Source organism: Patagioenas fasciata, chromosome W, assembly GCF_037038585.1.
Source record: "Patagioenas fasciata isolate bPatFas1 chromosome W, bPatFas1.hap1, whole genome shotgun sequence".
NCBI lineage: Eukaryota > Metazoa > Chordata > Aves > Columbiformes > Columbidae > Patagioenas > Patagioenas fasciata.
Window position 1 is genome coordinate 55,808,622 of NC_092559.1, and position 20,085 is coordinate 55,828,706.

Below are 20,085 nucleotides of genomic sequence, written 5' to 3' on the forward strand. Positions count from 1 at the left end.
TGAAACCTGGCTCACAACGTGGGGATTGAGCCCACTAGCTTACAACGTGGGGCTCAAACCCATGACACAGAGAGAGTTGGCTTACAACATGGAAGGACTCCGCATTCGCTTCGCAACCAGGTTGCATCTCAGCCAACACCAGTCACACAATCACATTACCCGACCCGACGGTACTTACAGTCCATTTTTCCCGTTGGGACCTTCGTGCACTCTGGATTACGGGTAAACTGCAGTATTCAGGGGGAGTGAGCTCAATCCTTTTGCTTATGTTTTAATTTTGAATAATGTTGGTAGCTCTCCACACACCCGAGTCCAAGGGCCACTATTAAAGTGGGGTGCCTCCCTTGAACCTGAGGTAACACAGAGCTATCCAAGGTTATCACATTGGGATCACCAATTGAAATAAATAACTTATGCTATTTCTATGGATAAACAATGTTTAATCCAATTCCTTAATTGTATCCCTTAAACACATGTTCATTAGAGCATAAGCAAAAGAGCGCTGGGTGCGTGGGGGATTCGCTCCGCCCAACACGCACACCTTTTAACAATAAGAAGTGTGCTTAAATACAGTAAGGTATTACATATTCATTATAACCCCAGGAATGCCTATACATATTCATAACCTTTCCCTGCTTCTTATTAAAATGAGTCTCAGATAACCATTTTCATAGTCTGTTCCTTGACCCTCCCCTGTTACGCCTGCGCAGTGTCACTTGGTGATTTTGAGGAGGGGTCTTTGAGGGTCTTTGGATGAAGGCTCCTTCAGCTTCGTCACAGTAAACTTTTTACTTTTGGCTCATTATGCTGAATTGACTGGAACCCAAGCTGCCAAGTCAACCAAAATCAGACTGGCGCCCCCTTTTTGCTGTAAATCTTGGCTATCTTGTCTCCTCAAGGTTACAGCTGGTGCTGTAAAACTTCTTATCTCGGCATTTGATGAGGTTCTGTTTTTTTTCTTAACACAATTGGTTACATACAGCTCTAAACATTATATTGTTTAAAGCATTAGTTCGTTAGTAGGCCCTTATTATGTGGCTGGTTAACCTTTAAAATCTTAGTTCCCTCTATCAATATAACTTCATAAACAAGTTTCATAACTTTTTACATAGAACTTAACCACCTTTTCCTTTTTCCAGGTTCAGAGCCCGTGCCTCATTTGGTTATATCTGTAAACACTAAACATCTTAGCACGAATCACAACTGCACTTCTCACAAAAGGAAACCCCCTTACTCGGTCCCCACACAACACAGCTAACCAAAGCCTGCCTGCCTCTGCCTGCCTCTGCCTGCCTCTGCCTGCCTCTGCCTGCCTCTGCCTGCCTCTGCCTGCCTCTGCCTGCCTCTGCCTGCCTCTGCCTGCCTCTGCCTGCCTCTGCCTGCCTCTGCCTGCCTCTGCCTGCCTCTGCCTGCCTCTGCCTGCCTCTGCCTGCCTCTGCCTGCCTCTGCCTGCCTCTGCCTGCTGCACTATAGCGGAGAGAAATGGGGGAGGGGCGGGAGGGCTCGCTCGCTCCCCTAGCAAGCAACTACTGCACTGACACCGCCCGCCAGCACCATTCTGCTCTCAGCGTAGCTTGAGCGCCGGCGTAGTTCCACCTTCTACCCTGCTCTAAGTGGCTGGCGGCGCTCAGGCCTGTTTCTCATTGGGCCTGGCGGCAGCCGGGAAAAACGCTTGATAGGTTCTGCTGTGTCTGGTTGTAGGGTTGGTGGAGGCTAGTTGCTATGGGGATTGGTTTGTTAGGGAGAAGTTGGACGGAGTGCGGGAGGCGGTGGGTGCTTTCGTGTGAGGGTGGCTTCGCGGGAGAGCCAGTGGCGTCCTGGGAAGGTAACCTACACACCTTTGGGTCCCGTTTCACCGATATGTTCTCTGCGGGCGGCGGCGGTGCCGCTGGTGCCGCTGGTGCCGCTGGTGCCGCTGGTGCCGCTGGTGCCGCTGGTGCCGCTGGTGCCGCTGGTGCCGCTGGTGCCGCTGGTGCCGCCGCCGTCTCTCCGGCTTCGGGCAGGCGGTGGAGGCCGCTCTGTAGCTGCGGTATTGTAGGGAGCGGCTCTGAGGGAGTTGGGAAGGGTTTTTTGCGGACCCTGGGGTGGTATGGGGGGGGGGGGAAGGTGGTTGTTGGACTAGGGGTGAAAAAGAGGAGGGTGATCTAAAGGGAGGCATCGGGGAAAATCCTGGGGAGGGGGGTAGGTGGCTTTGGGGTGGGAAACAAATACAATGTGATTTTGAAGGAGGAGATTTGTAGGTCGAGGGGGAGGGTGGCTTTGGGCAGGCTGAAGGTGGTTGTGGTGGAAGGGAAGTTCAGAGTTTCGGTGGTGTCTGATACTAAATTAAACGACTGTGGCAAGAACGTGTTTTGTCTTTCCGGTATGGTTCTGAGTTTGCTCTCTTGCCAGTAGTATGGGGCTCCTCAGAGGACCCGAAGGCATGGGGGAGGGGGGGGGCTAATGGTTCTTTGCGCAGGCTGTAATTAAAAGCAGAACTTGATACAAGTGTACGGTTTGTTATGTTGTGAGGGGAAAGCATTTTCCTGCAAATGGTGTGGATAATGAACTGCTAGGATCCAGTTAAGGGGCTCTGTGCAGTCCAGGGAAGGCCTGTGGAAGGCAGCTGGATGTTGGCGCATCCCAACCAGTGGTTTGTTTGAGTATAGCTGTAGAAAAATGTATTTGTATATACTTATTTGAGAAGTAGAAGGTAAAAACATTCAGTATTCTTTTCTTTTGCAGAGTTGTCAAGTGCAGCCTGTGTTTTGTCAGGATCTTATTCAGTCTCCATGTTGTTCCATCTGCCTGATCTGAGAAAAAGTTGAGGACTCTCTGTTTGAGCTATGTGTTTCTAATAAGATTTTTTTTTTTGTGACTCTGAAAAAGGTAGATGTGTATCCTTGAAGAAGCAGAGGTACAGACTAGATGGATCTAAAGACAGCAGTGTTCATTGCAGCTCGTGATGGCAAGCTGCGACTCCTTTCCAAGTTACTGACAAGCAAAACCAGAGAAGAGGTGGCCTTACTGATGTCAGAAAAAAGCAATGGCGCCACACCACTTTTGATGGCAGCCCGTTATGGACACATTGACGTGGTGGAATACTTGTTGGACTATTGCTCTGCTTCTATAGAAATTAGTGGTTCAGTTAATTTTGATGGTGAGACCATTGAGGGAGCTCCGCCATTATGGGCAGCATCAGCTGCTGGCCACTTGAAAGTGGTTCAGTGTCTGTTAGATCATGGTGCGTCTGTCAACAACACAACTCTAACAAATTCAACTCCACTTAGAGCTGCCTGTTTTGATGGTCACCTGGAAATAGTAAAATATCTTGTGGAGCACAAAGCAGACTTGGAAGTATCAAACCGTCATGGGCATACATGCTTGATGATCTCATGTTACAAAGGCCACAAAGAAATTGCTCAGTATTTACTTGAAAAAGGAGCTGATGTTAACAGAAAAAGCGTTAAAGGTAAGTTCATAGTTTCATTTTTTCTTGTAGTAAATAGGGGTGAAGTTACTAGTGTACTTTAGGAGACTGACATCAAAAAATATTCTTCTAGTCTCATAATGTTGGTATGTTTTTCCTGTAAGAGATGAAGTGTATTTAGCTATGTTTTTACAAGTTTTTTTTCAGCATACTCATTTCATACTGGCTATAAAATGTAATTCTAAATTGATACATTTTAATCTAAAGATTTTGCATTTATACATGTGCAAAATGCTAATCGACTTTTGCTGAGAAATATTTGTAGCAGATAGATGAGCATATATTGTGTAAAATTTAGGATGTTTTTCATACTGTTTCTTAACAAACCAAATATGCTGTACATAAAATTTGCCTGTGCCACCAAGACTAGAATGGCGAAAGATGTATAAAAGAGAAGAATTTTTTTCTTCATTGGAAATGAATAATCACTTTACTCTTTACTCCTCCTCTCCCTCAAATTCTTGAATCCTTTTGGACCTTTTTTCAATGTTAGTAAACAAAAATGTATTTTAGAATTAAGGAAATGAATCTTCATGTGACTCTGATCACAACAGAAAGACTTCAGTAGTGCACAGATCATGAAGAACGTTTGTTTGCCTCTGTTTCAGTTATCCTGACACATTGTTCAAAGTGAAGAATTATGTCCTTTTTGCTGTGATCATATTTATGTGTGGACCTCTTAATTGCTGGCTTTTGTTACATCTCAAACTTGTATGTGAATATGAATTGACCTAAAAGGTGTATTGGTTATTGCAGGTTATGGTTAGCTTTTTAGCTCATTGAACCAGGATTGTGTTTCAGCATCTTATTTTGTTAATAAATATTTATTAATAATAAATCTGCTAATGAATCTTCCTGTAGCATGGTACTTCAGTTGCCCTTTTCTGGCTAATTAGAATTTTAACACTATAATACACTTCAAGTATATTTTGACAGAAAACCCTGTAGTGCCTAGTTTACTGCACAATATTGTCAAATGCCAAATATGAGAGTAATCTCTTTGAAAAAGCTGCTCAGTTAAATATGCTTTTTTTTCCTCAAGTCATGGAATTCCGTGGGTTTAATATAAAGAAAGCTAAACTAAAAATTTATCGTAGATGTGGGCAGAGCAAAATAAATCTTTCTTTGTAAAGATTCAAGGTTGCCTATGAATCATGGACTTGTGATAGGATAAAGATGTCATGGTTTTAGACTGGGTTCTTGGAATAACATGCTAAATACAAAATTTACATTATTTTTAGTTTAAAATATCCCTTTATATGGTAGGTACGAACGGAGCAGAGCTGCTAAATAGCTTATGCAACAGGAAAAAAGTTAAATCTGTGGATGTCTCATTCCTCATTTTTGTGTTAGTAGAGTAGGTTTTAATTTACTCATTGTTCACTTCACTAGTGCATTAATTTTATTTTTATTTATTGTTTAAATGACTGAATGGCAGCTGTGCACTGCTGACGATTTTCCTCACTACTCTCAGATTTTTTTAATCTTAGTTCCTTCCTCTCTCTGCTTCCTTCAGTTTGTGCGACTTAAAACTTAGACACATGAGCAAAACTTCTGAAGGTATTAACTGTTCCTTATTTTTTAATAATAGTAAAGTTGGATTGGCTGTGTTTTAGCTCATAAAATTAATTCTATCTTTTGGACTACAATGTGTACAAATGCATGTGTGTACATATATCTTTTGGTCAAGTACAGACTGCCTTTTTGTGTTTGGAAACAAATGCTTCTCTCTGATATGACCTGACCATGCTCCTTTGGCCTCATGAAGCAATCTGGTCTCTGAAGTTATTAAATAAGCAGTGACAAGCTAAAGGAAGAGAGAAAGTGCAATAAACCATGAAAGCTAGCTGTAGAAAGGCAGAAGAAATTATCAAGACTGGTAGCCTTAAATATTACAACAGTATGTGTGTTGCAATGGCTGAGGCTCAACAACTAACATTCTGAGCTTTGTTTTGCAAGAATGCTTGCTGGCTATTAATTTCAAAATGAATGTTTCCAATGTCATTCTACGCTGTCATATTCCACCTCAGAGTCTTTGTCTATTGAATTCATTTTCTACTCATCCCTGTTGTCTAACATCTCTCTTGACAGAGAGTAGAGGTGCTTGTGGTAGGGAGATGAAGAGAACTTATAAGAAAAATCCAAATTCTTGGAGGTGACAAAATAAGTAAGTTCACAGAGATCTAAAAGCCAGGTTGACAACTGAGGCAGGGATATAAAAGAGTAGTTTTAAAACATGCAATTAAGTCCTGCTTCTAAAATACAGACATAATTCAGCAACTACTAAAATTCATAATGTGGATGTTTTGGAAGGTGAGTTGTGGAGGTGCAAAAGTATAGCTGGGATATGATTTCTGAGTCTGATTCAGGTAGGGTACTATGTTGGGGTGAAGTATAGGTCTAGCACCATCTAACAGGAGATGATGGTGAAGAAGGAAGTAACAAGAGTTTGGGGTTAGATAAGTGCTGTACTGCAAAAGATGGTCAGTAGTTCTGAATTTTAAATATGAGCATTAAGTTATCTTTGTTCTTGCCACTGTTTTACAGATCTGACTTTTAGTTTCCCCAAAGTTTTATGAAGAACATGAGTCACAGAAATGGAAACAAAAGATTTTCTTAATACTTTGTCACATGAACAGTGCAAGTGAGGGAAGAAGTGATAAACAGGATAAACAAGCTCTTCTTCATTTCTTTTAGAACTGCAGAATTAAAGACTTTTTTAGAAAAGCAGAAAGTAGTTAAAGCTGTTGGAAGGTAAAATGTGGGAAAGCAAGATGTGCAGTTCCAGCCACCTGGATGATAAAGGAAGATCAATACTAACATGACCATCTGGATGGTCCAAGACATAATACTAACATAATAATATATAAAGGTCCTTGGACAGATTACTTTGAAGTACGTTTCTCATAATTGTAAAAAGTTATAGCCCAGACTCGTGAGAATGGAATCTTGGGCCAGATAACCGCCCCCAAGTGCATGGGATGTGTGAATGTCCTTGAACCTGGCCTGTGAATGAGTGGAAAAACAAGTGAGACAAACATCACATGAGTTTAGTGTGTTTTTAATAGCAGTTAGTGGAAAAACACCTTTTGTAAACATCTTAGTCCAGGCCCGTACCTGTAAATTCTATAAATTGTCAATGGTGAATAAAGAAGGCGGCCTAGGTCAGTTCTCTGTTTGGCCAGGCTCTGTGCCTTTTTTCCAGAACAAGATCTCTGCCTCTGCGTGAATTTCTGTCTGCATCCCAGTACACGTCGTCCCTAATGGCCGCAGAAGCTGTGTTTCCAATGTGAATTAATTTGGCATTTTCTTTCTAATTCAGGGGCTTTTCCAGTACATTACTTTTGGGTAGAGAAGCTGCAGGTTAAAACTAACAGGGCTTGATATATTTCACTGATATGAAACAGATCTCGAATAGCATATTAGTTGTTGGTTTTAATTACAAAATATATTTTGCTCTTAAAATAAGGAATAGTATGGATAATACCATAGTAGCAGAAACCTGAGTTTTTCATGAGGATGAAGAACCCTAGAATTAAACTCTGAATAAGATACAGGCCACCTACTCATGTGCTTAGATCAGGACGAACATGCTGCATTTTGGCTGCATGCAGTTTTCTATTCTACTGCATTGTGAAGCCTGCCAGTGATCTGTAGTTAAAAGATCATGTTCCCTTATGGTGTTAATAGACTTCTGGAGTCTTGATCAGTATTTTGCTGATGTGTTTCTGTGCAGTCTTCTTTTGGCTAGTCAGTGTTTGTATGGGGTTGGGGGAGATGCTTGCTCTTGTAATTCAAGTGATAGTGTGCTTTGATGTGCCTCAGAATTATAGATTTGGGCTTTGTTGGTGATCTTCCAGGGGCTGTGTTTGCTGGAATTGGATTTTCTATTTAAAATACATTTAATTTCCACAACAGAGATATTTTGCATGCCAATCATTTTAAAGGGATGTTACACCTCTAGTCTAATTCCAGACAGAATACTTGGACCTTGCACTTTAAGAAATTGCAATGGATATTTTGATACTTTGCATTATGCTTTATCGCTTCTCTGTCAGACCTGCTCTAATAATGGAGGTTCATTCCCTTCCTTTCTGCAATTAAGAAGTTAAACTACTGATAAAGTACACCAGCTCTGATAACCAGGATGGTATGTACATAATGGTGCAGGGAATAAGAACTCTTTTTTCCAAAAGTAACTACTTGAAAGGCAGATTTTTTTTTTTCTGAATGTGGCTTGTAATTCTTTCCATTGCTGAGTTGCTTGGAATGTGGTGTCTTTCTCATTGAGATGGTATTCCTGGGTTTCACTGATGCTCTTTACTGCCTCTGTCTCCCTTCAGTTGTTAAGACACATCTCCTAGCCAAAAGACTAACTTTCTTATAACTATTAGAAAATTTAAGAACTGCTGGATTAGGCATTCATTTAGGTATCTCTTGAGATCTGTGCAGGAATGTTTGGTTGGAAATAATGTTTTTTGTTGTCTGTCATACTACATACTACCATAAAAGTTAGAGGGAATCATGCATTTTGAAAATGTAAAATAATGATATGAAGTCTTGTTGTTCTTAAATACTGTTAGCTATGATGCAGTGCTTAGTTATAATGGCCTTGTAAAATAATGTGGAGGATGAGGCTTGTTCAGTTTACGTGCTCATTTTGGAAAGTTTGGAAGTATACAGGCCTCACTCTCTGAGTACCTTATCAAGGTTAGAAATATGGTAATGTTTTATCAAGGACTAGTAGTATTTCAATGTGAGAGGCTGAAAAGCATAATATTCAAACCTGCTGGGGGGGGATTATTTTTACAGACTTGACAGACTCAGAAGTAGGGGGATTATATGGATACATACTCTTTGCTATATGGCCAGTGCCGTTTAGTATACATGAAAAATAATTATCTTCCCTTGCAGTAAAAATCAAGGAATTTGACAGATTTGTTCTCTGTTATGTGAAACTGAACTTCAGTACAAATGCCTATAAATAAAATAATGAAAGAATGTACAGTTTAAAGGAATAAATTATTGAATTTCAGATGCAAAAAATAGTTTGTGTTGAAATTATTCACAACATTTTATACATTATTGCTACTTTGTATTATTTATCTTATGAGTTATCATTAAGTACTTTTGTGACCAAGGAAACAATTATTCTCTTACAGAACATGAAACAACTTGTTGAGGTTAACAACTCTTTGCAATTTTTACTTAATTTATTTTTAAAAGGAAGGCATACCTTTAATTTTCCTTTGTCATGTATTCTAAGTGTAGAGGTATAAAACAGTTTACTTTTGCACTACCTATATTTGTATGTATCAATATATTTTTTTTTTTCCAAAAAAATCACTAAAGCTGCTAGAGGACTTATTTCCTTCAAGTGATCTGCTTAAAAGAAACATAAAAATTAAAAATGAGTATTTTATGAGCAACTTTATGAAAGTGGTTATTTTCATCTGTGAGGCTGCCAAAATATATACATGGTTTATTTTAAACATATGAAGAAAAAATGATTTAAAGGATTGACTAGTGTGTAAAGTTCAGCATCTGAACATGTATTTTCAGAAGATATCTTTGGTATGATATCACACTGCTATCATATTTTATAAATCAAGTTTTAAAATTTAGAAGTTTTCCTATCCAGAAATTTGATGAAGCATTTTGCAAATTTTAGGAAGTGGATGTAGTTAATATCAGTTGCAAATCAAGCCAAATCACTTTGTGTCATTGCTTTACTTTCTTTCCTACCCATGTCACAAGCTACCAGCCTATTTTGAGAATAATTTGCTTCTGACATAGAAAGGCACAACCTCATTAGACACACCTCCCTAGATGAACTACTACTACTTTTTTTTTTTTTTTTTTTTTTTTTTAAGACTGCATAGTTAGGGAATTAGTTCTGTGATACATGAAATATTTCTGTAATGTTCATACTACTCTGTTAAAGTAGGACTACAGTGAAAGAATGAAACATGAAACTATGACATCAGTTTAACATAATTTTTCCCTCATGTGTCTGTGAGATTTGGATCATTCCATTTTGTTCTTGTTTTTAATTAGAGAACATTTTTAGGTAGTACAAGTACTAGAGTTTTATATAGATAGAACACAGTATTAACAATGCAATATACATTCTTTAGCAGAGAAGTGGTATGAATAGCATAATATGTCCGGTTTAATTTTGTTATTGTGCAAGAATGAGAAGTTTTTCATGTTGTTGTAATATTAGCTAGCCTTCTACATGTGATCAAATTCCAGCAGATCACTTAAGAATTAGAAATGGATTAAGATTATTTCAAAGCAGATGTCATTAAACTTTCATCCTTAACTTAAAGAATGCTTAAAAAAATTGACCGACATCTCTGTATATGTTTCTCTTAGCTGCTTATCAAAGAGAATGACTTTCAAATAGTGTTTGTTTCTTTTCAGCCTATTTCCTCTTTAATACAGCAGTAGATATAATGTTGATTTTAATTTCTTATGAAAGAAATAATTTGTTACAAAAGCTGGATTGACTTAACTGCAGAATTGCATAGTGTTCAGGCACTGTTTATTACTTTCGCTATAGACAATATAGTATTTTTGAAGTGGATAATAGTTGATTTGCCATCCTTAAATTTGAACATTTGAGTTTATGGGTAATTTGTGGAACATAGCAGTTAAACATTTACTTAGATATTAAGGCTATGTCAAGGATAAGAGGGTCATTAAGGGCAGTCAACATGGCTTCACCAAGGGGAAGTCATGCTTGACCAACCTCATAGACTTTTATGAGGGCATAACCAGGTGTCTAGATGATGGCAGAGCAGTGGATGTGGTCTATCTTGATTTCAGTAAAGCATTTGACACCGTCTCCCACAGCATCCTTGCTGCTAAATGGAGGAAGTGTGGACTAGATGATCGGGTAGTGAGGTGGACTGTGAACTGGCTGAAGGAAAGAAGCCAGAGAGTCATGGTCAGTGGGACAGAGTCTAGTTGGAGGCCTGTATCTAGTGGTGTCCCTCAAGGGTCGATACTGGGACCAGTATTATTCAATATATTCATCAATGACTTGGATGAGGGAATAGAGTGCACTGTCAGCAAGTTTGCTGATGACACCAAACTGGGAGGAGTGGCTGACACGCCAGAAGGCTGTGCTGCCATACGGCGAGACCTAGACAGGCTGGAGAGCTGTGTGGGAAGAAATTTAATGAAATATAACAAGGGCAAATGTAGAGTCTTGCATCTGGATAGGAACAACCCCAGGTTTCAGTATAAGTTGTGGAATGACCAATTAGAGAGCAGTGTAGGGGAAAGGGACCTGGGGGTCCTGATGGACAGCAGGATGACCATGAGCCAGCACTGTGCCCTTGTGGCCAAGAAGGCCAATGGCATCCTGGGGTGATTAGAAGAGCTGTGGTTAGTAGGTCGAGAGAGGTTCTCCTCCCCCTCTACTCTGCCCTGGTGAGACCACACCTGGAATATTGTGTCCAGTTCTGGGCCCCTCAGTTCAAGGACAGGGAACTGCTGGAGAGAGTCCAGTGCAGAGCCACAAAGAGGATTAAGGGAGTGGAGCATCTCCCTTATGAGGAAAGGCTGAGGGAGCTGGGTCTCTTTAGCTTGAAGAAGACAGAGGGGTGACCTCATTAATGTTTATGAATATATAATGGATCAGTGTCACGAGGACGGAACCAGGCTCTTCTCGGTGACAACCAATGATAGGACAAGGGGCGATGGATACAAACTGGAACACAGGAGATTCCATTTAAATTTGAGAAGAAACTTCTTCATGGTGAGGGTGATGGAGTGCTGGAACAGGCTGCCCAAGGGGGTTGTGGAGTCTCCTTCTCTGGAGATGTTAAAAAACCGCCTGGATGCTTTCCTGTGTGTCCTCATCTAGGTGTTCCTGCTCTGGCAGGGGGATTGGACTAGATGATCTTTTGATGTACCTTCCAATCCCTAACCTTCTGTGATTCTGTGTGATTCTGTGATTTTTGAGGTTTTTTTTTTTTTATTTTTGAAGTCAACACCTCAAATATAACTTAAACTATGTACACTAATATTTTGAAATTTAAATGTTAAAGTTTAATTTGCCCAGCTAACACAAGATTCTGGCATGCATTAGTGCAAACACATGTAGATCTGAATCTTTTTCATCCTAGGCCGTGTCTAGATTTGCATTGGAATTGGCTCCCTCCAGAAGACATTTCTAGTGTTTCAGAGCTCTGCTGTGAGTGAGCGAGTATGGACTTGAATACACCCTGAACTGGATACGTGAACTGGTGGCTCAGCCTACACCCAGATGGATCTGGTTTTGACTTCGTCACTGAGTGTTCCAGTAGTGAAGATGGACTGAGGAGCCAGTTGGTATTTACTTCTGGCTCGACAGCTGTAGTTGAGTTTTAACTAGACTTTCTTCAGCACAGCAAGATGTATTATTATAATGTTTTTGTGTATTGGCAAGCTCTTTTTGTGTATTTGTCCTCTTTTCATCTCTTTCTCTCTTAGGAATTTCAAGGTCTCATGCTTGTCAATCTGTAGGTATGAACAGTTTTCCATAATATAGAAAGAAGGAATTATAGTTAATAAACTACAGTTGACAAACCAAACATTTAATCCACCTAAATTTGGTAAAATATCTGTTCCTGTGATTGGAAATTTGGTTGGTCTCTGTAGAAACTGTAGTGTGACCAGACCAGTTTCTAGGTGAAGCTCCTGTCACTGACTTACTTCATTAGTGACAAAGATTGCCTAGGGTATTTGAGACTGAAAATCGCTTGCTATTAAGACCTGGTTTTAGTTTCATGAGTCTTGATCTAACTGATAATTTTGGGTGCCACTTTGTATGGGGTGTCGTCTTCAGCTTACTTTTTTTTTTTTGTAAGTGATAGTGAAATAGTTGGCTGCTATTCAAAAATGTATTGGAAATAGAGCATTTAGCAAGTTAAACTCACTGTATGTTAATAACCTAATGTTTTGTAGGTTGAGTTTGGGATTTTTTTTTGTGGGTTGGTTGGTTTGTTTTTTTTAATGTTTGGAACTTGTACTTAAAATTGTTTGAGGGGACAAAATGTCATCACAGCTCCTGTACTACTATAATTGTAAAAAAACTGTTAACCTTCAGTAATAATATTTTGAAAGTAGCTTTTTGCACATCTTTGGTATGCATTTGCTTAGTGTGATAGCTAAATTCTTATTATCCAGTGTGCTCAGATTGAGACTAACTTTGTCTTGAATATCTACTGTCTGTTTATTGGAATTGAGAGCCATAAGCAAGTCTTGAAATGTGCTGTCAATTCTTTCTCTGATGGTTCACAAGCAAGTTTGAGGAAGAAGCAGCAGATTAATTTATGTGTAAAGTTTCAAGAAGTGAAAGATTAGAAGAGGAAGTGAGGAGGGGATGTTTGGAATACTAGCAGGGGAACAGAGGCAAAATGCTCTGTGCCCATTAGAACACTTTCATCTAAATAGACCCTGAGTTTCTGCATCCTTGTGCTGTATACTAAAACTTGCAAAACTCTTGGGTACGCTTGTTCTTATCCTAGTGGTTTATCTACAGAAGATAGATTATCAAGTAGTAGCTTGATTTTTAACTCAAAAGATAGGATAGAGGTTTGCAATGTAGATCTAAAGCATCTGGTTCTGCTGGTGACAAGTAGGTATTGAATTTAGAGGACATGATTTCACTAGGTATTTCTGAGTGTTGCTTTTTGTTTTTTTCTTCAGACTTTGACTTCATATCCCCTTACCAAGTTTCTCATTAAAAAGGAAATAATGCTGTGAAGTCAAAAGCTAGAAGATACCAAGATTATTTACATAAACTTAATTCAGGTTCTTATAAGTGGAATGAGAACAAGGAACAAAATTTCTACTTCTGAAATGTATTTAACAAACAAGAGTATCTCTTTTTTCTTGTAGGTAGATATATACATGTACCAACCTCATATATTTTTGCATTTGAATTTAACCTGTTCAAGACAATATGACAATACATTCTGGGCAGTAAGAATTTGTTAATGGAAAGCCTTTGCCTCCATCTTCTTTTCAGTTTATTTAAATGCAATGTTCAGCTTTTAAGACAAATCTCTGGCATGTTTTAGGGACTGATTTGAGTTATACTGGCTAAATGCTCTAATATAAAGAGCGAACTGCACATTCTAGAGATCAAAGCCTGGGGGATGGGTAGAGTACATTAAGAAAATGTACAAAAGTACATCTAAGATGTTGAGATCAAGAGGCTGCATACCTACAAAAACGCACTTTTCCCAAACATCAGCTGAAGACTTCTAGACTACTGCTTTGTTCCCCTACCTACTTCAGTTCTGTTATAGATCTAGAAATACAACAGCAAAGCCCACTGCAAGTCACTGTCTTGTTGGCATAGGAAAAAAAAGCCTGCCGAAAATGCAAATGAGGAAGTTTTATGAAACTTTCTCTCTGAAATTTTTAAAAGCCAAATCGGATAACTGTGAATGTACAGAATCCTTGGAAAAGGAGATCACACTTGAGAATGTGGAAACTTACTGATGGTGTAACACAGGGGTGTCAAACTCATTTTCACTGGGGGCCACATCAACCTCACAGTTGCCTTCAAAGGGCTGAATGTAATCTTAGGACTGTATAAATGTAGGACTAGTTATTCCTACACCTACACCTTGCTGGTGTAACAGATATTGATGATCTGATGACCAGTAAACAAGAATTTGCTACGCTAGTGGTGTGAGACATTTTAATTGGGGGGTGGGATTCTTACATGGGTGTGCTGTTAATTATTTTCTTGTTAATGTAGTGGGAGGCTGAAAAGTTGGTATGTATGAATCTGTAGTATGTATGAAAAAGAAGCTAGGTTTAAATTGTGTAGTTTTGTGTCATGGTTGAGATGGACAAATGACACAAAGTTCTTCTTATGTACAAACAGCAGTCTAATTTTATTACAGCAGACATTTTCTTATATCTTCTTTATCAGCACGTGTCTTTTTGCTATTGGTTACAGGCTGCAATAACAACATATCATTGGTTAATTTTACTTCTGTCTCCATACCCTCAGTCGGGGGGTGTACGGACCTGCTGTAGTCCCCCACAGTTTTGTAAGCAATCAACCACACAAGAGGCTTTATGTTGGGGGGAGGGGTGGAGTTATTGGTTGTCCATCTTCGTGTCTGCCCTAGTGAAATATTCATATATGATCTTAAGCAAAACTTTCTTCTACTTAAAGCACAGTAGTTAAATATTTAACTGTGTTGTCCAATGTTTTATTTTTTATTTGCTGCAAATATGTTTTTCAGTCAGGTGGCAGTAGTGCTTACTGGAAATTTCACCACATAGTGTGAGTGCCACCTGAATGCCTTTAGCATAACATTGCACATTCTCTTAATGAGAAATAATCTTAATGTAAATGATGAGACTTTAAAGACAAATGGTTACATGTTGTGTGTTGAAGGCATTGTTTGAGGTGGGTTTTGTGGTGGTTTTATTTTTTTTTTGTGGTTTGGTTTTTTTTTGTTTGTTTGGTTTGGTTTGGTTTGTGTTTTTTTTGTCTTTTGGGAATCCTGAGCAGAAGGGTTAATGTGGGACTTCAGGATAAAGACCCAATAAAGTACTAAGAATAGTGTGTATGTGTGTGTACACAGGCTTGACAAAATAAGCAGGTCCCTCAGAATATTCTAGCAGTCTCTGAGGCCCCAGCTGAGATGAAGGACCTGTTGTCATGAGTTGTATTTGCCTTTACGTACAATTATTACTTTGGAACACTTTAATAAAACGCTTTGGATGAAAGAGAGAGCAAGAGGTACAGTGTAGAGGTGAGCAAGACCAATGTTGAGTTAGCACAGCTTTAATTTTTATACAGATGTTATATTTTTTATCGTGGATGGAGATAGGGAGGAAGGAAGAAAACAAGGGAAGAAGGGAAAATATAACCACTTAAGATGGCAAGCTTATGTTTCAGTTTTGAACTTGAAAGCAGATACAAAATTGCTCATGTAGTAGAGAATTCTGGTTTAAGTTTTGAAAATTGAGACAGTGTCCTTAAAATGTGTTTAATTCTTCTGGGTAATAATGTCAAGCATTTTGATTTGTATAACTGCCTGGTAACCTTTATGTTTTAATCAGGTCTTGAATGTTTTAACTTGTCATTTAAGCCTTTCATAGTCTGTAGATGTCAAAACAGATTTTATTTTTTGAACTATTAGCGTGGTGATATTTGTGTTATAATTTGATTATGAATTATGTAATTGTTTTTCTTCTTTTGCTAGGAAACACTGCATTACATGACTGTGCAGAATCTGGAAGTTTAGAGATCATGAAGATGCTTCTCAAGTATTGTGCTAAGATGGAAAAGGATGGCTATGGAATGACTCCCCTTCTGTCAGCCAGTGTGACAGGCCACACAAATATTGTGGACTTTCTGACCCAACATGAACAGACTAGCAAAATAGAATGTATAAATGCTCTGGAACTTCTAGGAGCAACATTTGTGGACAAAAAGAGAGATCTGCCTGGTGCTTTGAAATACTGGAAGCGAGCTATGGAAATGAGATACAGTGATAGGACTAATATCCTGAACAAACCTGTGCCACAAACACTGATTATGGCCTATGATTATGCTAAAGAGGTAAACAGCTCAGAAGAGCTAGAAAATCTTATTGCAGACCCTGATGAGATGAGAATGCAAGCATTATTAATTAGAGAACGTATTCTTGGTCCTTCTCACCCAGATACATCCTACTATATTAGATTTAGAGGTGCTGTCTATGCAGACTCTGGAAACTTTAAGCGATGCATCAACTTATGGAAATATGCTTTGGACATGCAGCAGAGCAATCTAGATCCACTGAGCCCTATGACAGCTAGCAGTTTACTATCATTTGTTGAACTCTTCTCCTTCATGCTGCAGGACAGGGCAAAAGGTCTGTTAGGCACTATTGTTACATTTGATGATCTCATGGGTATACTGTGCAAAAGTGTTGTTGAAATAGAGCGGACCATGAAACAAATCCAGTGCCCTCCTGATCCAATACAGCTGAACAAAGCCCTTTCTATCATATTGCATTTAATTTGTTTGTTGGAGAAAGTACCTTGCAGCTCAGAACAGGAGCATTTTAAGAAACAGACTATTTACAAGTTTCTTAAGCTTCAGCCTAGAGGGAAGAATAAATTCAGTCCACTTCACCTTGCTGTTGACAAGAATACTACATGTGTGGGTCGCTACCCAGTTTGTAAATTCCCCTCTCTACAAGTTACTGCTATCCTGGTGGAATGTGGTGCTAATATAAATGTCAGAGACTCTGATAACAACAGTCCTTTACATATTGCTGCACTGAACAACCATCCAGGCATCATGAATTTTCTTATCAAGTCAGGTTCACACTTTGATGCCACAAACTCACATAAACAAACTGCTAGTGATTTGCTGGATGAGAAGAAAATAGCAAAAAACTTAATCCATCCTATAAATCATACTACGTTGCAGTGTCTTGCTGCTCGTGTTATAGTGAATCATAACATATGCTATGCAGGGCACATCCCTGAAAAACTAGAGAAATTTGTTTTGCTCCATAGATAGTAGTGTGCAGTCCCAGAGTCCTGTTGTTATTGAAGCATGACTTGGTGACAATGTTTTTCTTGAACCCTGGTGTGAAATACCAGTATTCCCTTAGTTTGCTCCATCTTGCTCTTATTGGCTAAAGTGTTGTTAACATTGCATCGGCAAAGTTGGTTAACCAATATTTGAATATGCCATATATTAGATTTTGTGGATTATTTAGAAATGTAGTGCCATATTTAGACTCTTAAAATTGTTTGCCAAAGGCTTGTCTATTCTGATCTTATTTACCTGTTGGGTGTTTAGGACTAAGTTGGATATTTTCCACTGATGTCTTTTTGCTACAAATGTTGTGTGGTTTTGCTTGAGCATTTCTACTCTTACTCTATTCATTTTCTATGGACTTGTTAAACTGCAAGTTGTATAGACTTGTTAACATTTGCAACTACCATAAGTGCTTTTTATCTTCTCTATGCACTGACTTAAATGTGACTGTTGTGTGTGAACATATTTCTATGCAGCAGTTGGCCAATTTCAACTAAAGTGCCCGTTTTGATTTGCAGTTTTGTTTGGAGCTGTTTTTGAGAACGCTGCCTTCATAGCATGACATTTTGGAGGTACATATCAACTTTCTGAACTGGGATTTAATGTTTTTATTCTAGATGTAGCTGAGGTTGCTTTCCTCTTGATCCTCTGGAAGTCTGTGCTAAATTTGTGAGAAGAAAATATCTCTTGTTTTCATGGTAATCCAGTTTTAATCTGGTAATCGTTCTCACATCATTCAGTTAGGGGAAGAGTCCTCATCATGTACAACTGACAGCTTCCCTTTTGCACTAATGTCTTGCTTGTGTTAGTTATGTGAATAGATGTAAAGTTTATTCAAAATTGAACCTCTAACTTAATGATACACTCTAATGAGAAATAGATGAAATGTATGCCATACCTGAAACTTACAAATCAACTTATTTAGCTACAAAAGAAACTAAAGCACGTTAGCAGGGTGATGCTTATCAGTCCGGAAATATAGGCATCATCAGTATCATTATAAGATAGTAAATGGCTGTATGCCAGACCAATAGAAATTCTATAGCAGTCTCCTCTTTTTCATTGTAAATATCTTTATAAATGCATGTTTTTTTCCATCTCTATTATATGTCAGCTGTACTTTAAGAAAAAGTAGTTCTGTTGTGTGTATAAAGCTCTTAATTAAACTTACCTATTTTTATAATATTTGCATAATAGCTTAACTTTTACAACAGAAGGAGCTTTTTTGACTTGATAAGAAATCTGTAAAAGAATTTAATAAAGGAGACTGAGATTCAGGTATTTAATAAAACTCAGCACTTTACTGTTGATTAATAATATTATAGAATTTAGTATGGCACATTAGCCCTGCAAATGTCAAAGTGAAATTAATTGGTGTCGAGTAGAATACAGTTTACCTGCAAATTTAGTATTCTAGCATATTGGATATTGTTGACATGATGTCTCATTTCAGTGATGGGCAGTAAATGGGTTTCTTGCTCCAGAAACTCAACAAGTTGATTTAGGCTTTTGTTGGTGTTAGAACTATTTAAAAGCTAAATTAAGTAGATAAAGGTAAAAAAAAAAAAATAGGAGGGTTTTTTTAAATTTGATGTTGGAGTATTTATCTTTTGTGAATTAAGTTGATGAAGAATGTTTTGAGAGTAAAAAGTGTGTGTGTAAATGTCCTGGTTTTGTTAAAAACAAGTTTCTCTTTTAGTGAATTTGCCTGTCAGCTAAAGCCTTCATGTTAGCTGCATCTTCCTGGAGAACCCAACACATGTTTTGGTTAAACCTAGCAATGGAATGCAAACTTATTGATAAGCACGGATGGACATCTCGCGAGAGGGGCAACGAGAAAACTGATGACCGAGAGACTGACCAATGGTGTATAACATTCCATTCACGTGAATACTTCATATAAAAGTGGGAGATCACGAGGATCTCGTCCCTTTGCCCTTTTCCCTTTTTTCCTCATGGCTGACATTAGGAGAGGACCTTGCTGGTCGTCCCTGCGAACTGAGGCCTAGTGACAGACTGAATCCAGCTCCGGTTGGCTACAGAGTCTAATCCAGGACTTTGGGTGCTGGCTCTGCAGTTGTTGAGACTTACAAGATTGGTTTTGTATATTTTGTATTATTTTCTCTATTCTTATTAGTAGCATTAGTAAAACATCTTTAACTTTTCCAACTCTCTTCTCTCTGTCCTTCTTTCCCTTTCGATCGCCTGTCCTGAGTGGGAAGGGGGGAGAGGGAGGGGCAAAAAGGGGGAACTGGGGGGGAGAGGAGGTTAACAATACATCTGCCAGGGTTTGATTGTCACCCCGCAATCTTAACCCTCGACAGATAATTGGCGCCCAACGTGGGGCAAGAGAAAGGGGTAAATTTGGAGATTTTTGACTTTTCTACTGCTCTGACGTACCTTTCAATTTTCTTGGCACGGTGCCAACTCATAGAGTTGTGATACTCGCGTGTCTGTTTGCTTCGGATATTATTTAGTGGTATTAAGGCAAAGTGAATTACATTGATTTAAAGATGTTATGGTAAAAGTTGTATCAGTTATTTTCCACATTGTGCTCGCTGATCCCATATCTGTGTTGGTGTTTCTTTCTAAATCGAAGTATTCATTATATAACAACAAGAAACTGGACAGCGGTCATGATGATACTGTGTGGTATGGCACTGGTTTATTTCATTATACTGCAGCCGCTAATGAATTTCTACTCACTTCTGCTTTACCTTGAAAAACCTCCAGGAGAGATTAAAGAGCAGAATGGCTCTATATTTGCTAATTGGTCAAGCGAATCTTTAGAAAGGCTGACTAACAATACTTTTGTGTTTTCGCTAGGACAGTTTGCAAATGTTTTAGAGAACTTTGAAAATCCTTGGAGCTTTGATAGAACTGTGATGGTGTTATCTGGTTTGCTGAATGTGTGTCAGTTTGTGTTCCTGTTAAGAGAAATGAGGTTCAATAGGAGGTTTGCGTCTCTTTTTAGTCCTGAGATTTGCGGTGCATCTTCGGAAGCTTTAGCAAAAAGCACTCCTAGCCGCTCGAGAAAAGGCAAAACAGCCAA

The 20,085-nt window shown here is 38.8% G+C and overlaps 1 protein-coding gene and 1 pseudogene across 1 annotated transcript; one reads left to right on the plus strand and one right to left on the minus strand.

Moving 5' to 3' along the window:
- Positions 1-2,424, minus strand: part of LOC139826327 (syncytin-2-like) — a 33,373-nt pseudogene extending 30,949 nt beyond the window's left edge.
- Positions 1,761-18,488, plus strand: LOC136115695 (protein fem-1 homolog C-like). The gene is made up of 3 exons (XM_065861901.1): positions 1,761-1,825; positions 2,725-3,451; positions 15,700-18,488. Exons 2-3 carry the CDS (start codon positions 2,908-2,910, stop codon positions 17,007-17,009), a joined length of 1,854 nt encoding a protein of 617 aa, XP_065717973.1. The 5' UTR covers positions 1,761-1,825; positions 2,725-2,907; the 3' UTR covers positions 17,010-18,488.
- Positions 18,489-20,085: the final 1,597 nt, after the last annotated feature.

Bases quoted from the DNA above. Each gene is read 5' to 3' on its own strand.
- LOC136115695 (XM_065861901.1), top strand. From the start codon at position 2,908: ATGGATCTAAAGACAGCAGTGTTCATTGCAGCTCGTGATGGCAAGCTG. The intron at 3,452-15,699 runs GTAAGTTCATAG...TTCTTTTGCTAG, and splicing joins TAACAGAAAAAGCGTTAAAG to GAAACACTGCATTACATGAC.